The sequence below is a fragment of the Myotis lucifugus genome, unplaced genomic scaffold (genome assembly GCF_000147115.1).
Source record: "Myotis lucifugus unplaced genomic scaffold, Myoluc2.0 scaffold_52, whole genome shotgun sequence".
In the NCBI taxonomy this organism is placed as follows: Eukaryota; Metazoa; Chordata; class Mammalia; order Chiroptera; family Vespertilionidae; genus Myotis; species Myotis lucifugus.
Window position 1 is genome coordinate 4,399,445 of NW_005871100.1, and position 18,047 is coordinate 4,417,491.

The window sequence follows — 18,047 nt, forward strand, 5'->3', positions numbered from 1 at the left end:
TGTGTGGGCTAAATTTAAAGTAGGCTTCAGGATTTCGGGATGCGGGGGAGTGTACATTCCCAGGTCTATTTTATTAATTTAGGCACTTGGCTCAGCCAAATTGCCACACTTGAAATCTAAAAATATATAATTTTGCCCTTTCTAGCCTTTATGTGATCCATATATTGAGCTTCCTTTATTTTAGGAGTTTACTCTTCTTCTGGCAGATCCTTTTTGAGTTTTTGAATGGTAGAAATGCTATCTATTTCAAGCCCAAATTTAAATCCAGAGCCCTTCCTCCCTCCCTTCCTCAAATCTATACCAGGTTCTCTTCTCTGAGCTAAGGATGCAGCAGTGAAAAAGTCAGAAACTGGCTCCCCCGTGCTTACATTCTAGAAGAGGGAGAAAGCTTGGGTCCTCGTCTGCCCTCATTTGCATAACCACCACATGTAGAGAGATGAGTCTCCTATTGATTTATGACTAGAGGCCTGATGCACGAAATTCGTGCAAGAGTAGGCCTTTGCAGCCTGACTGCCCCGTGGCCCCGCCCCCACCCACTGGTCTTTATGGAAGGTCGTCTGGAAGGTTGTTCCGCCGTCTGGTCTAATTAGCATATTAGCTCTTTATTATATAGGGTAATACAAGAGAGAAGTGCAATGTAAGAGTCCTCCCTGTTAGATGTAATGCTCTGGTGCTGGAACGGTGCTGAGCTCGGCTTTCCGTGAGCTGGATAACAAACTGCAAGAAAAGCGACAGCATCCCCTCTGCAAAACGTCCAAACTGTTATCTTTGTCAGCACATCGCAGGTAAGTTTCCATTACTCAGAAAGTTTTCCTGGTGCAGAGGAATCAGATGTCCATGAAAGCTAAACAAAGAGGCTGGAGGAATGAGAAGGCACAAGAGGAAACTCATTGTGACACTATTTGCTAGAAAGATGAATTAACTTTAAAGCGAGTCCATCTTGGGATCTAGTTAAAGGCATTTGGTTACTGAAATACCAAAAAGGCCTTGGGAAGTGGTGGCATGGATCCTGAATGTAAGATCTGCCTTCTCAAATGCCCATTCTCATCTAGGCTTTTCCCCTGGAGATCTGCCCGTTTCTCTTCTCACTGACTCTCTGCGACTGCTCATCAAAGTGGCTTTAGAGCTCTGAAATATTAGCTTAATAGTTTAACAGGACTGTGCTGTGCACTTGCAACTTGATTAAGAATGACATCTTGTGTTATGTCTTTTCTTTTTTACCACAATAAAAACCATAATTAACAAAATAAATAATAAACATATTAGTTTACTGTTCTAGAATGACCAATTCAGAATATTGAATTAGGGTGTTATCACTATCCAATAAATGCACCAGGGGAATAGGTAAAAGTTGATGAATACCACCGAGCTTGATCCTTATAGTAGATACTGAAATTATTTTTTTTTAAAAAGGTTGCTATAAAAGGTCACTTAATATTTAGCTTCTGTGTTAATTTTTTTCTTTAAGAAGCTAAAATGCAGAACTTCTGAAAAAGGATGAAAGGCTGAGCCTATGGTTTTATCTTTAAAAAGTGAAAATTATGCATTCATGGAATGATAAGAGTAGCTTTCAACATCAATGTTCTTTCTTTCTTTCAAATATATTTTATTGATTTTTTACAGAGAGGAAGGGAGAGGGATAGAGAGTTAGAAACATCGATCAGCTGCCTCCTGCACACCTCCTACTGGGGATGTGTCTGCAACCAAGGTACATGCCCTTGACCGGAATCGAACCTGGGATCTTTCAGTCTGCAGGCTGAAGCTCTATCCACTGAGCCAAACCAGTTAGGGCTCAACATTAATGTTCTTGTCCCATACTCCCTAGTCAGTTTTTCCCCAGTACTTAAATTTAAGGAGAGGGACAGATTTGAATATTCACTGGAAAAGTAGAGTTGGTAGGAAGTTCTATGATGTTCTAACAGTGAAAATATTCACATTAATTTTCTAAAAAGTAAGGAGAAAGGTTAATAAAGCATTTTCAAACTGGCTGAAATTATTTGCATGAGTTGTACATTTTTAAATATATAAAACACCCACCCTTTTCTGGAAAACATTCTTTCTGTGATTGATCCAATCATATTATAGTTGATAATTTGAGGAGGAAGGACATCTGACCTGAGCCGGGCTAATCAGAGATCTCTTAATGAATTTTTGAATTGGCCCTAGCCAGTTTGGCTCAGTGTATAGTGTCGACCGGCAGACGTAAGGGTCCTGGGTTCACTGCTGGTCAAGGGCATGTACCTCAGTTGCAGGCTCTTCCCCAGCTCAGGTTCTGGTCTGGGCTCATGCAGGAGGCAACCAATCAATGTGTTTCTCTCACATTGATATTTCTCTCTGTCTTCCACTCTCTCTAAAAATCAATGGAAAAATATCCCCAGATGAGTATTAAAAAAGAATTTTTAAATTGAACATCAGAGAGAGAGAAAAACTCAGTCTCTATAGAGGCAGGCAGACTTGGAGATTTGGGAGCTGCTGGTTTTTTTGTTTGTTTGTTTTTGTTTTTTGTTTCTTGAGAGAGGAAGAGACAGGAGAGAGAGAGAATTGCTTTGTTGTTCCACTTAATGTGTTCATTAGTTGCTTCTCGTATGTGCCTTGACTGGAGATCGAACCTCAATCCCCCCTCCTTAAGTATTCTCTATTAAGAGATAAGTTAATGATATCGTGATCTGAAAAGTGCAGCGCATTTATAGGAGAAACTATAATCAGAAGAGAGATCAAGCTATGAGTATTATGAACAAGAAAGATTGGCACTTACTACAACTCCCTTGATCATACCAAATCAACTACTGGATTATAGTTAAAATTTTTGTAAGTTGTTAAATTGCTCCCCTTGTTCAGTAAAAGGTACAAATTCATTTATTCAACCAAACAGGGACTAAGTATCTTATAGGCTACATACAAATACACATACTATTTATACTCCTCTGCATGTTAGAGATTCTTATCTTTTGCTTGACACCCAATTTTCATATCGGTTTAATAAAAAAATAATGTATATTTGTAAAAATCAAATATAATGTAAAACAGCCATTCAGCCTTACGCCTGAAAACACACACACATTCCAAAGTGAAATTAAGCACTATTCATTAGCCTTGTAGGGGAAAGTAACCAATACATATGAGCCCAGCTAGGAGCCTGGTGGATATTTAAGACAAAAAAAAACTTGAGCTCTGGCTGATTTAGTTCAGTGGTTAGAGCATGGGCCTGTGGACAGGTCAGGGTTTGATTCCCAGTCAAGCGTACATTCCTAGGTTACAAGTTCCCTGGCCCCAGTGGGGTGCCTGCAGGAGGCACCCAATCGATGTGAGACACATTGATGTTTCTCTGTCTCCTCCTCCCCTTCCTTTCCTCCACTCTCTCTAGAAATCACTGGAAAAAATATCCTCTGGTGAGGATTAAACACACACACACACACAAAACAAACAAACAAACAAACAAACCTGAGCTGTTTTTTGTCAGAAATAGAAAAGGAAAATATAATGATCAAGCTCAAGCTCATGATTTTCTCATTTTCTTTCCAACCTATTATCTTCATTACCTTAAGATTCAAGAACTTGAAAGGGTAGGGAGACAATATTTGTAAATGTCTTCTAAGGACTACTTCCCCTTACTGATTTTTATACCTTTCCGCTACTGTCCATGGTATTTACTACACAAGCACCCCATGCAGTATCAATCAGGTCCTGTCAGAATTACCAAGAACCAGATCTCTGGTTTATAAAGAAGGTACATTCATTTATTTTCAATTTCAAAAGGAAAGCAGAGAAGGGGGGAAAGTAGTGAGGGATCACAATAATAAAACTTTGGAGGTTTTAAAAGTAAGCTTGTTGATAATAAACTCCAGGTCAGTGTCCCCTTCTGTCGCGATAGTATTAAACTTGGGATCTTGCCAAACCAATATTTATCCAGGTGTTCAGATTCCAGGTCCTTAATGAAAAAGACAAAAATGGTTTTATCTGCTGGCCAACTTTTGTTGTTGTTAATTCTCACCCAAAAATATTTTTTCCACTGATTTTTAGAGAGAGGGAGGGAAGAGGAAACACCAATGTGAGACACATTGGTTGGTTGCCTCCCCCATGCATCCTGACGGGGTCAGGGATGAACCTGCAACCAAGGTACTCGCCCTTGACCAGGAATCAAACCCACGACCCTCTGGTGCACAGGCTGACACTCTAACCACTGTGACACCTGGCCAACTTTTTTTGTAATGGTGCATGATTATTTCCTTCGAGCCATAGGATTAGGAAGACTTTGCTACTTACAGCTCTGAATTCTTCAGTGATACTGATGTCTACATTGGAAAACAAAAACCAGAAACTGCCCTGGCCAGGTGGCTCAGTTGGTTGGAGTGTAGTCCTGTACACCAAGATTGCAGGTTTGATTCCCGGTCAGGGCACATACCTAGGTTACGAGTTTGATCACTGGTAGGGTCACATACAAGAGGCAACTGATTGATGTTTCATTCTCCCTTCCTCTCTCTAAAAATCAATTAAAATATATCCTCAGGTGAAGATTAAAAACAAAACATTCAGAAACCTTCACAATATTCAACAAAACCTCTGATTAAAGATGTAACTATAGTCCTAGCTGGCTTGGCTCAGTGGATAGAGCGTCGGCCTGCTGACTGAAGGGTCCCAGTTTGATTCTGGTCAAGGGCACAAGCCCGGATTTCGGGCTCAATCCCCAGTGGGGGGGCGTGCAGGAAGCAGCCAATCAATGATTCTCATCATTGATATTTCTGTCTCTCTCTCTCTCTCTGAAATCAATAAAAAATATATTTTAAAAAAAGATGTGACTATAAAGATGATTCAATGAAAATTTAAAAGAATATCCATGGGGCGGAGGCAGGAGTGGGCTGGAGGGGATCAAGGGGGGAAAAAGGAGACATATGTAATACTTTCAACAATAACGATGAAAAAAAAAAGAGAATATCCATATAAATTCAATTTCAGGATATAAAAGGTATTTTTAAACGAGACACAAAATCTAGAAGACAAAGAATGACAAGAGTTGACCACATAAAAATAAATTTAAAAAAATCCTCACCTGAGGATATTTTTGATTTTTAGAGAAACAATGACGTGAGAAACATCGATGGGTTGACCGCATATGTGCCCAACTGGGGCCCCTTCCCAAGCTCCAAGCCCCCCTCCCAACCTGTGGGAATAGAGTGAAGGCCACCTGTAGGCAGACTGAGACCTTGGGAGCCTGGCCAGTTTCTTGGTCAGGGAGAATCTGCTTCTGAATGTGAGCCCAAATTATAAACAACCGCAGAGAAACAGCTTGCATTGTGATTTCATAAAGCTACCCTGCATGCTGTTTGCTTTGTTTTCGGTACTCTACGTAACCCTGTACTTCGAAAGTTTGGGGTATCTATAATAATAAAAGCGTTAATATGCTAATTAGACTGCACATCCTTCCAGAAGAAGCTGGGGCTGCAAGGGCCGAGCCCCTTGCATGAATTTTGTGCATTAGGCCTCTAGTGTTCCAGCTGCCCCATACACACCTGTCCTAATAAAACCGTCTCTCTCACAGTTTTCTGGGTTACTTCTTTGGAACCCACAATTTTGGGCAACTCTCTTTCTGAAGCACAGCCCCCGCTCCCTTTTCCTAAGTTCCAACAGCTCTTCTTTTGTAACTTGTTCCCTGAGCCCAGGCAGCCCAGTTGGCTCACTTCTACCTTTGTAACTTTCTAAATAAACATTTGCTTATAAAAATGAGGACATTTTGATTGCTAAATATAAGACACTGTTCTAAGTGCCTCACATGTACACATTTCATTTTTATAAAAACCCACAACCTATTTACAGATGAAGAACTGAGGCATAGAGAGGTGAAGAGACTATGCTACACTGCTGGTTTTGAAGATGGAAAGGGCCAGGAACCAAGGAATGCAGACGGCCTGAGAAACAAAAACAAGGAAATAGACTTTGCCATTAGTCTCCTTGGAAGGAACCAGCCCTGTTACCTTGACTTTAGTCCAGTGAGATAGATTTTGGATTTCTGACTTCTAGACTGTGAAGCTCATAAGTTTATGTTGTTTTAAGCAAATTAAGTTTGTGGCAATTTTTTCACAGCACCAGTAAGAAACTAATACAACATAAAGAAGGATACTTTTTTTAAAAAATTGAGGTACAGCAGGTCCTCGGGTTACATCAGAGATCTGTTCCTACGGCGCCATGTAACTTGATTTTCGCTGTAAATTGGAACCCACCTACATAAGCACCTACGTCACTCACATGGAGCACATACACAGCAGTAATGAAGTGAAACTGTAAAAAAAATTTAAAAGAAAGATAATTCCTGACCTCTATTGTGGTAAATAAAGCACATATGTACATACGTCGAAATGACGGAACTTTTTTTTATAATGGGAGATGGCAACGTAACCACGAAACAACATACATCAAGTCCGAGGTAACCCAAGGACTGCCTATATAGGTGCTCTCCCTCCCCAGAGCACACTCTTCTCTTTCTTTCCTCCCTCCCTCAGGTGAGTTACCATTACCTTCCTCTCTTCCAAACTCTAAGGGCCCTTCCTTTGCCTCTATAACTTGTTCCTAAGCCCATTTCTTTAACAAATTGATTCTTCTACCTGTGATTTTATAAAATGTTCTTATAAAAAACTGAGGTGTAATTGACATTGTTAGTTTCAGCTATACAACATAGTCCAATGTTTGCATGTTACAAAATGACTACATTCTCTATGTGGATTTTGGACATGAGTAAACATAGATCTAACACAACCAGATGAATCCTATCAAAAGACTTGTTTTTCAGATGGAATTTTAACAAACTATATTCTAAGTATTAAAATTTCACATGAAACTCATTTTCATCTTCCCACACACACAAAAAAACCCCACACATTTTTGTGGAGCCACATGTCTGTGGGTGTTTCTACATTCATGATAAAGGCAATCAGATTAAGAAAAAGTCTAATCACAAAGGAATATAAAACTATTTATTAACCACTGTTTACCAGTATTTACAATAAAGTAAACAATATACAGTTGGGTAACATTCTGTTTACTACAAAGCTATTGTTTTTCCTGGCTTTTGTTGAACCAGTACCCCAAATACTGAGACTGAGCCTACATGTAAAGACTGAGTTGGAGTAAAGAGAAAACATGCAGACCAAGAGTTTAGATTACAAAAAGTCTGTTCATCCATTTATTCCAGCAAGTCCCAAATTGCCAAGGTCTCTAACAATCTGATTAGGTATCCATGAATAAAGTCTTACACATTCCATGACCCTATTTTTTAAGTCAATACAGCATAGGGATTTCAACTTCTTGTAAAGGAACATTTTATGGGGTGAAACCTTTAAATAAGTGTTGCTTACCTAATTAAAACACATCAGGGTTTGCCTACTTTTCTCATTTGGGTGAGGAGGTTATTGGCAGTGATAAAATTTTCCTTTCAGGGGTTTTGCAAATAAACTTGCATTTATGATTGTAGATATGGATTCTTATATGTCTACTTTAAATTGTCCAATTTACACTGTTTACATTATATTTAAACTGTCCAATTAATTATAAATTATCTAATTTCAAAGGTTAAAAGCTTCAGGAAAAATTTCAATTTAACTTCAAATGATTTTTTTTCTTAGGTTGCTGAAAATGATGGCAGTTCAGAAACATGAGCTTATCTATAGTTGTGAAATGGTTTTGTTTTGGTAAAAAAAAAAAAAAGAAAGAAAACCATTTACATATGTATACACACCTACCACTTCCCCCCCTCCCCAATAAACAAAAAACCAACAATGATCCTTAGGCACATACAAATTCTGACTGAGTAATGACTATGGAGATTTCCCTCAACATTTTCTCTAATGCAGAGGAAAAAATACAACATGGTATCAAATGTTCTTTTCTGATAAAGGAAGCAACTACAGAAAGCTTTTGTTCAAAGTAACCAGTGCTATAGATGCAACCCCCCAACAACTCCCCAGCACTACTTCAAAACAAACATATCAAACTTGATTTTCATTATAATGTAGTTCTTTCTTCACACTAATAAATCAAAAAAAAAAAACAAAAAAAACCAACCAAGACCCAGATTTTATATATATGTATAAATATATATAAAAAGCAATGCAAACAATTATTGGGCTTCGTCTTCTGGACAAGAATGCCAAGTTAGTCTTTCTTCATAGAAAGCAATTACAATTTGAGGACACTTCATATTTGCCTCTTTTGCCAGCACCAAATCAGCCTCATCTGAATCTTTCCTGTTGTGAGGAAAAAAAAAATTCAGTTAAAAGTCTAAACCCTTTTTGTCAAATGAGAATTGCTCAATACATCGTAATTTAATTAGATTATTTAACAATTCAGGAGGATTATGAGGTACTTGTGCCAGGGTTTTTTATAAAATGAAATTTTAAATATTTCATTTTATAAAACAGACCAGTTTGCTAATCTTTGCTTTGAAATATCATTAGCAAAAGTAAGTAGAATCATCCCTTCAGCAGATAATTATTCTCTATCTAATGATAAAAACTATAAAACCCTTTCTACATAAAGCCTCACAGGAAAAAAAAAAAGCCCATTGCCCTGACTGGGTAGCTCAGTTGGTCAGAGCATTGTTCCAATATGTTAAGGTTGCAGGTTCAATCCCCAGTCAGGGCACCTATTAAGAATCAACCAATGAATGCATAAATAAGTGGAACAACAAATCAAGGTCGTCCCCCCCACCCCCGCCCTCATTATCTGTCAAAAAAAAAAAAAAAAAAAAAGCCCATCTATTTGTACTTTATATATAACAGTAATCACCCACACACTTACCATTTCATAAGAAACATTAACTCTCCACTGCTGTCTGTGGCACCAATTATTCGTTCAGGATCAAGACCTCTGGCAAAGCCTCTTGGTTTATCAGCCTGTTTAGAAGTTAAATGATTATTTGCATTTATGTTTCCACACAGCAAATTAATATTAACTTCCAATTTGTTTTTGTGACATATAACTTTTAAATAAAAACCTTTCAATAGTGAAACAGAAATTATTAGAACACACACCACATTTAATTCAAAACACATCATAATTTCTATTAACCTGACCTTACATGCAGAAAAAAAAAATCTGGATGTCTAAAAGTATTCTGAACCAGAAATTAAGAAAACAGACAAACCAATACCTTTATTTCTGATAACTTTAATAATTTAATAATTACAAATCCTTAAAGTTAACATTTCAAATCACTTCCAGGAATTAGCCTAAATTACCTATATTTATGAAGCACATACAAAAATAGAAACATCAAAATAGTAAAATCCACAAAACTCAAGATTAATCAGTATTGTAATCAATCTGAATAGTAAGAAATCTTATAAAATAAAATACTTCCTATAAACTAGTAATTCTCAAAGTGTTGTCTGAGGGTTCTTGGGAATCCCTGAGACCTTTGGGGTGTCCATTTATCCATAAGGTCCCCTCTTTTCATGTACTTGTAACTTCAGATTGTCTTCACATGCCTCCACCAATCATAACACAGCAAACCAAATATAGAACTACTATTAAGCCACACATTAAAAATATTTGCAAAACTGTAAAATATGCCTCACATTTAAAGTTATTTTTTCATGAATAGTTACGAACATACAATAGATTTTGTCATTTTTAAATGAATATATAAATACTTTAGAAGTTTCTATTTTAATCATATCCCACTGGTCATTTATAGGTATAACCCATATAAACAAAAGTTCTTTGGGATCCTCAATAATTTTCTGGAGACCAAAGTTTAAGAGCTGCTTAGATCAATAAATCCTTTCACCCCATCCAGACTTTTACATCAATATCCCAGACTCTGAAGTCAGATGCCTAGGTTACTTAGAATAATGGCTCTAACCTCTACTAGCTGCGTAGCTCTGGGCAAGTTAACCTCTTTGTGGTTTAGATTACCCCCCAAAATAGGAAGATTTGTATCAGCTATGTTACAGACTTTTCATGTATATGAAATACAAAGTAAGTTATTATCTAGAAGACTGCTTGGCACAATGTAAGGGCTAAATGCATGAAAATTCACTATTGTAATTAAACAGTGCTTCTGCAGAGCATGTGGTTGACTTTTAAATTACATACATTAGTCCCCATTTATTCACTCACGAAAATATGTTCAAGACCCAGTGGATAGTACTAAACCCTACACACGTTTTCTCCTACACACTTACCTACAGTAAACTTTAATTTATAAATTAGGCACAGTAAGAGATTAACTAGTAATAAAAAAATCATAACATTGTAGAAGTTATATAAATGTAGTCTCTCACAGTATCTTATTGTACTATACTCACCCTTCTAGTGATGATGTGAGATGGTAAAATGCCTACATGACGAGATGAATGACGTAGGCATTATGATGTAGCATTAAGCTACTAATGAATGACCTTCTGATGATATGTCAGAAGGAGGATCATCTGGCTCCAGGTGATCCTGGATCATTGAGCCATGACAATGTTGATGGTTGGATGTCAGGAGCAGAAAATGTTGGTTGGAGAAATTTAGTATTTTTGGAACCCAGTTGACCACAGGTAACTGAAACCTCGGATATAAGGGGACTAATATATAGTGATTCTTCACATTGTTACTTTTTTGTTTTGACTGCTAAAGTATCCAGAACCAAATCTATAGCCAACCTCTGTTTCTCCTCTGTAAAATGGGGATAATACCTATAATCTTAATAGAGATGTCATGAACATTTAATGGATTATCTGTAAAGTATATGGCATCTAGTTCAAATGATCAAATTTAAAATATAAAGATCTTATCAAGAAGTCTGTATTGTATGTTTAGTCACCAAGCCTAAATACTAATTAAGAACAAAGACCCTTTCCCAAATTACCATACCCAGTACAAAGGGCAAATATAATTTGTTTTGAAGTTGAAAGTAAGCAGAGTTGTGATTTGCCTAAAGCCACAGACACCAGTTAACAAAGATTAGAGCATGTAGTGAATACTAAACCAACTGCTTCAATTCACGCCAATAAAAAAAAATATTATCAAAGATTATGTCAGAATCAAAGTATCATTTGGCATTACTTTGATAATGGAAAGATCACATACCAAAGTACTTTCTTGTGGTCAAAGCTGTTAATGGTCAACAATCAGGATGAGCTATGTGTACTGTTTTCAAGGACTGCTAGTCTTGGATCAAAGGGACCATACCCAATAATCTACCCAAAATAACACTAGCACAATTTAAATTAAGCCTTTTAAAAAGGCGTTTAAATCATATTTTAAAAGCATTAAAGTCTTTAAAAGTATCCTAAACATCAAGCCATCAACCTTTTACAAAAAGCCAGTTTGGTGGGCAATATTTTATACTTACAGCATCTCTTTTCTTCTTTGATTTGCTATCATCAGATTCACTGTCAGATAAAGACTTTCTTTTTGTACCATCTTTTTCTTTACCAGCTTTTTGAGAATTAAGAAATGCTTCAATTAACTCTGGACAATCTAAATTTTCTTCAGGTTCCCAAGTATTGTCAGCACTGCATTCAGTTAAAAAAAAGTTCATTTGATTAAACATGGTTTATCACCGTCATCCAGATTCACTTAATATATATCTGAAAAGTCCTGTGCTAACCACTTATTCCCTATCCCTCAACATTCTTTTAACACAATGTGATCATACTTCCCTTATGTCTTCTTTCACAGTTCCTATCCAAGGAGGCAATCTGCTATATTACCCCAGGTTAACAAATCCTGATTCTAGCAGAATAACTGGAGCTAATATTTTTCCAAATTATGAAAACAACCCACTTAAAAATGTGAATTCCTAATTCCCACTGTAAATCACTTTACTAGATTAATCAGAAGATACGCAGAATTAGGGTCTCCAATACTGTGATTTAAAATAATTCTGAGGCACTCTCAAACATGAGATAGTACCTCCAATTTCTGCTGAGTGCTCAAATTGGGAAATGATATAAAGGAGGGATTGGCAACAGAAACAAAGTTAAACCCAATCTTCTGACTTTTACATTTTTAATTGGTTGGAAAAATATTTCAAAATGAAAATGATAAAATTTGAATTTCAGGGCCCATAAACAAGGGCTGGAAAGAAAACAAGTATCAATTACCAAATGTGAAAGTATGATCATCCTTCAACAGTGATAGGCTTGCAAACTTTGTGTGCTCTGATCCAAAAAAGCCTTTACACAGATAGAATGAAACTAATCATTTTAGAGATGCTGGGAAAGGTGCTATTAACCTCTGGTTTCAACTTGGTTTGCTGATTCAGACTTCAAAATTGGCAAACCTAAATTAGAGGGTGAAGGAGGACAAAAGAGCTGAAGTGGAGCCTCCACTCTGTAACGTTTTTTTCATTACATCCTTCTATATTACCTGACACATAATACCACACATAGGTTCTCAATCATACTTAGTAGCCTTCAGTTTGGGGAGAAAGGGAAGAGTTAGCTCCCTAACATTTAATGGGTGGGACATAGAGTTTTTAATATGCCAGGAGGTTAAAAAACAAACAATAAAAACCAACTCTCTACCATATGAAGGTTATCAATTTGGGTTAAATCAAACTGGTTAAATCTAATTCAAAAATAGTTCAGGCTTATTTGTTTGGTTCAGCTATTTATAGGAAAATTTTCTAGGGGTACATTATGAACTTATGATAAAAACTTTAATTCAAGTAAGGGTACTGAGAAGATAAAATAGGAAAACCTAAACCTTCCATTCATTTCATACTTCCCAAACTGCTAGGAGGTTGCCTTAAAATGTGAATGGTGGAGATAGATTACAGGTAGTTGAAGCCTAATAATGTGACTATCATACTCATCTCCATCATGCTCAGAAAAATTTTTGTAGATTTCTACCTATCCATTATTAATAGTTGTTGCCCATGGAGCCTCACTGTTTTTGTGGTGTAAGACAGAAGAGAATTCAAGCACATTAGCACACGATAAACATTAAGAATGAAATTTCTGCATGCAAGTTATTCACAAGACAACTAATATAAGCAGTTATGAGAACAACTAGTAACAAGGATCATGAGGAACCAGGGAGTTTAAAAAAATGCCCAGGTTCCACTTCTTATAGAGATTTAGGATACAGTAAGAACTGGATCATAACCAGCACTTCTGTTTAATACCCACTGGTCTACACTATAGACCCTCCATGTTTGTTAGTGCCCTCCTCATGTAAGGAAGTGATGTAGATTGGGTATTCTAATTAATTAGTACAATAGCGACATTGAAATGCATTACATAGCCCTGGCCCATGTGGCTCAATGGTTGGGCATCATTCTGTGCACTGAAAGGTTGCTGGAATGAAGTAGGGGGCTTGCAGGAGGCAGCTGATCAAGGGCTTGCTCTCATAGCACTGTTTCTCACTTCCTCTCCTTTCCTCTCTAAAAAATCAATTTAAAAAATACAACACAAAAAACATTACACAGCACTACAATTAATTCTATAATTTGACGCTCCAAGGTAATCAACTAGTCTCAAATTTGCTTGGCTAACCTGTAGGCTAAGAACTTGGTTCTTTTCAAACAGAACTCTAACAAGATACCCCGAATTAAAGGAATTAAAAAATTTAAAGAAACCTATGGGAAAACTGATAAAAGATCTCAGGTTGAAAACAAGTTTTAAATGCCACTTAAGTGCACTTAAACATAAAAGGGATTCACTCACTCTGTGAATCCTTTCCACTTCAGGAAATACTCCACCTTCCCATTCACTACACGTCGGTCCAATACTTTTTCCACTACAAATTCTTCAGGCTCTGCCTCTTCAACTTTTTTACTCTTTCCATTCTGTTTCTTTCCCATTTTTTGCTAAAACAAAACAAATAAAGAAAAAAAGAATTAAAAAATATCTTGTTTTTTGGGTACATTTTAAAGGCTAAATTAATTGCTTATATTATTGTTGAATTTGACACCTAAATTTTTACTTCTATATCCCAGGGTAGACACTTCCTGGGGGGAAAAAAACCCAAAAAACCAACAGATACTAATACAAAAAATAAATATGTAATTAAGCTGATTTCGCTTAAACCTATTACTCACCACCTTTCAATTAAACAATACAATAAAAAACACTTGTGTGGAAAATACTGTTATCTTTTCCTGGTCTAGTTCTACATCATCTACAAGACTGTGTTTACTAGTTTTCACTCAGTTTAACAACACAGCCACTAGATGGTATTAGGAGATTAGACAGAGGAGAGATAACTAGCAGTGACAGATCTTAGTAAGTGAACCATAGATCAGTGAAATCATATCCCCCACACTCTCAGACCCCCTTTGCCAATTCAAATACCAATGTTAAAAGCCTCAGCAATATAGAAAAAGGTTAACTGCAATGAAAACATGGTTCAGAATCCTAGCATCAGTCACAGGATCAATTAAGGAGACCATGACTAGATTTAAAAGGACAAGATTATTTTTTCATAATCTCTATTGATAATATATATTACTGAACAACTGGAACAAAGCTATAAATGCTGTCACTTCAAAATGTCAAAATGCTGGATCAGTTTAATTGTGGGGGGAAAAAAAGAATCCTTCTTGGTTACTCAAAAGTTTAAATTGGGCCATGGCTAGGTGGCCCAGTTGGTTGGTGTGTTGCACCATACACCAAAAGGTTTCAGGTTCAATACGCGGTCGGGGCAAGTATAGGAGGCAATCAATCAATGTTTCTCTCTTTTTAAAATCAATAAAAACATGTCCCTGCAGGTAAGGATTAAAAAAAAAAAAAGTCTAAATTGGTAGCCAACAAAATTCACTTTTAGCTTAGTTTTCTCTTTTCAAAGTATAACACTTAATAGAGAAGCAGGAAACCAAGCCCAAATCACTGTTTTCTAATAATTTAAACAGATTTATTATGAGAGGACTGAAAATGAGTAAACTTTTAAAACCCCACATAACTAGCCTGGCCGGTGTCGCTCAGTGGTTGAATGTGGACCTATGAACTAGGAGGTCACAGTTCCATTCCCGGTCAGGGCACATGCCCAGGTTGTGGGCTTGATTCCCCAGTGTAGGAGGCAGCCAATCAATGATTCTCTCTCATCATTGATGTTTCTCTCCCCCCCCCCCCACTTTCTTCCTCTCTGAAATCAATAAAAATATATTTTAAAAAATATAAAAGCAGAAAAAGACAACAGAATACCGGAAGATTGCAAAAGAACATTTAAACTATGTAGTTATTTAGAGGTACACACACATATTACTTGGGCACTGCACCCAATCAGATAATTTTCTGCTTCTGTGCAGTACAAGGAAGGTAAGCATGGTAGTGGGAAGAATGAAGAAAAATTGGGTGTGAACAAAAGCTTATTAGACACTAATCATAAATGACAAACAAAATAGGTCCATGAGGATAAGAGATGTACAGAATAAAGATGACAAAAAATAAACACTGAAAATGAAAAGGATAAACCCTCAGGCTAGATAAAATTATTTAATAAAGATAAAAAATTGTGTACAAAATCAATTTAATCCTATATAACAAAAACTTAATATGCAAATCGACCAAATGGTGGAAGGACCGGTCGCTATGACGTGCACTGACCACCAGGGGAGCAACGCACAGCCAGAAGCCTGGCTCACACAGCAGCAGTGGCAGGAGCCTCTCACGCCTCCGCAGCAGTGCTAAGGATGTGCAACTGCTGGCTTAGCAGGGAGGGGGTCTAAGTTATTAGTTGGATATCCCCTGAGGACTCCCAGACTTCGAGAGGGTACAGGCCTGGCTGAGGGACCACCCCCCCCCGCCCCCCCAGTGCAAGAACTTTGTGCACCGGGCCTCTAGTTTTAATATAAGCATCTACTTGCTTTCTGTATTTATATTCATCCTCCAAGTACCAAGCATAGTTAGCTCCTTTCCCATCCAATATTTGGACATAGGTGACCATAAAGCCAATTCAATCACATACACTTTGGTTTACTGATTATGGAATTTGAAAGTTCAATTCTGAAGGGGCACAGAAGATGCTTTGCGCTTTTTCCACTGATGGCTTTGGGGAGAATCATTTGCACCATCGGCTCACCAGACAGGTTTTATATTTCATATTTCCCAGGATATTTCATTTACATGTGCACTCTAATGATGACACAAATTATAAATCACCAACTTGCCCTTTAGTGTATAATTCAAGAAGAAAATGTACAAACCAAAACCAAATGTTTTGCTTTATTAATGTTATTATTAATGCAGTGTGTCGGAATTAAATACTGTGGAAATCATAACTTTGAATTTCATGATTCTCATGTGAATATCCCAGTTTTTTAAACTTATAACTTGACTGAATGTACAGTGTCTACACATTTGTAGAACTTTAAATGAAGCCTAAGAATAAAACTTTGGCTTTAAGAAACGGGAGAGAAAAAAGTTATCTGCTCATATGCTCCATTCTTCTCTCCTTACAGGATAGATGTGCAGTTTGGTTCATTTTGTATATTAAAAAGAATGGGCAATGATTCAAATTTAAGGCCCTTGTGTATTTTAGAGTAAGTTTGAGATATGACAAAGTGCCCAAAGTATTTGAAAGAATCAATGAGTCTTGACCCAGTCTAACTGGGTATCTGTTCTTTAATCTGGGCAATACTGCAAATACTTGATTTCTCTAGAATTCAGTACACAGTGAGTTAGGTAATATGACAATCAACAAAGGCTTTCCTGCTTGGTCCATACTTGTAGTCTTCCATGTTACATACATTTGTGCACTTTTACTTCAAGATAAAAATCTATTCATTAACATTCATACTGTGGTATACTCAAGTTTAGGCTCCCTTAAGTTAATCAAAATATTAGGCCAAATCAATAATCATCTCCATGTAATGAGTTCGTTTTTTGCAGCTAATTCTTTCCATAACACTGGGGGGAGAGGGCACTGGGGAATATAAATGGATGTAAATTTCTCAAACACTGAAATGCAAAGTTACAATTTTCAGAGGAAAAATTTGAGTTAGATCCTTACGTATTTTAGGTTTTTATTAACTTACCAATGTAGTTTTATTGGAGGCCATTTTTTATTGCAGACTCCAAGAGCTATTACTAGAAAAATGCATGACAGTTAAAACGAAGTTTGCATGACACAAAAAGGTAGCTAAACACGTGTCGTTTGGATCCCCCCCGCCCCCATGTATACAAATCCACTGAGCAGCAATGTGAACTGCTGCGTAAGTTATTAGTAATATATTCCTAGAGTTTATCAGTATTCCAACCGAGTGGTCTAGAAACCTCATGGGGACACCGGTACTAAGACAGCTTTACAGGGCAAAACCTGCAGACATTTTTCCCCCCAACACAAATCTCATTTACACAACACTCAGTATTTAAGGATGGCCAAATATTCTGGTTCAACTTCAGACCCAATTACCCAATCAAAACGATAAAGTGCCGTGAATTTTCCCTCGAGGCCTCCTTCCTAAGAGTTCTAAGAGTCGCCTAGGTAACCCTAACTTGGTTTCTTCTTGGAAACCTTCCCTCTTTCCAGTCACTCGTTAAAAAAACTAAACGGAAAACACACCACGATGCTTCAGTACCGTTTGGTGCCGCTTGAAAACAAACCACCCCGAGGCACCTCCGTCCGCTCCCCCGAGCCCGGGTCCTCGCCGCCGCAGGAAGCCAGGCACCCGGCCCCGCCCCCGCCCCCACTCGGGAGCTCGGGCCTCGTGGTCAGCGCATCCGCGGGGAGAAACAAAGGCCGCGGCGCGGGGGCTCAAGGGCACTGCGCCACGGGGCCCGCGCCTACGCCCGCCCGCCCGCGGCGGCCACGTAACGGAGCGCCGGCCGCAGCCGGAGAACGCGCCGCCCTCCCCAAAGAGGCCCCCGTCGCGACCACGCCGGGGAGGGGGAGGGGGGCCTCCCGTTTTGATCGGCGATGGGGGAGGGGAGAGATAAATGCGCTTTGTCTCAAAATTAGGCGGCTGTCGCCGGTCCTCTACCCTCTCAAGGGATCTCATCCCCACGGCCGAAGCCGGCCCCGCGCCAGGCCCGCGGCGGGGTCTCCCCTCGCCTCTGCGCTCCTCACCCCCACACCCCGCCTCGGGGTCGGGTGGGGAATGGCCGGGAGATGGGGACCGGCTG

General features: G+C 38.1%; 1 protein-coding gene across 3 annotated transcripts in view; it reads right to left on the reverse strand.

The window, feature by feature from the left end:
• Nucleotides 1-7,976: 7,976 nt before the first annotated feature.
• Nucleotides 7,977-18,047, reverse strand: part of CBX3 (chromobox 3) — an 11,234-nt gene continuing 1,163 nt past the window's right edge. The window contains exons 2-6 of one of the 3 annotated variants that reach the window (XM_006088779.3): nt 16,961-17,012; nt 13,653-13,795; nt 11,333-11,495; nt 8,788-8,882; nt 7,977-8,234 (exon numbers count right to left, since the gene is read on the reverse strand). In XM_006088779.3, the coding sequence (XP_006088841.1) occupies nt 8,108-8,234; nt 8,788-8,882; nt 11,333-11,495; nt 13,653-13,795; nt 16,961-16,984 (552 nt within the window). In that variant the 5' untranslated portion in view covers nt 16,985-17,012 and the 3' untranslated portion in view covers nt 7,977-8,107. Of the gene's footprint in view, nt 8,235-8,787; nt 8,883-11,332; nt 11,496-13,652; nt 13,796-16,960; nt 17,565-18,047 lie in introns of those variants that run through there. The other 2 variants (XM_023753844.1, XM_014455903.2) reach the window with 2 other exon arrangements.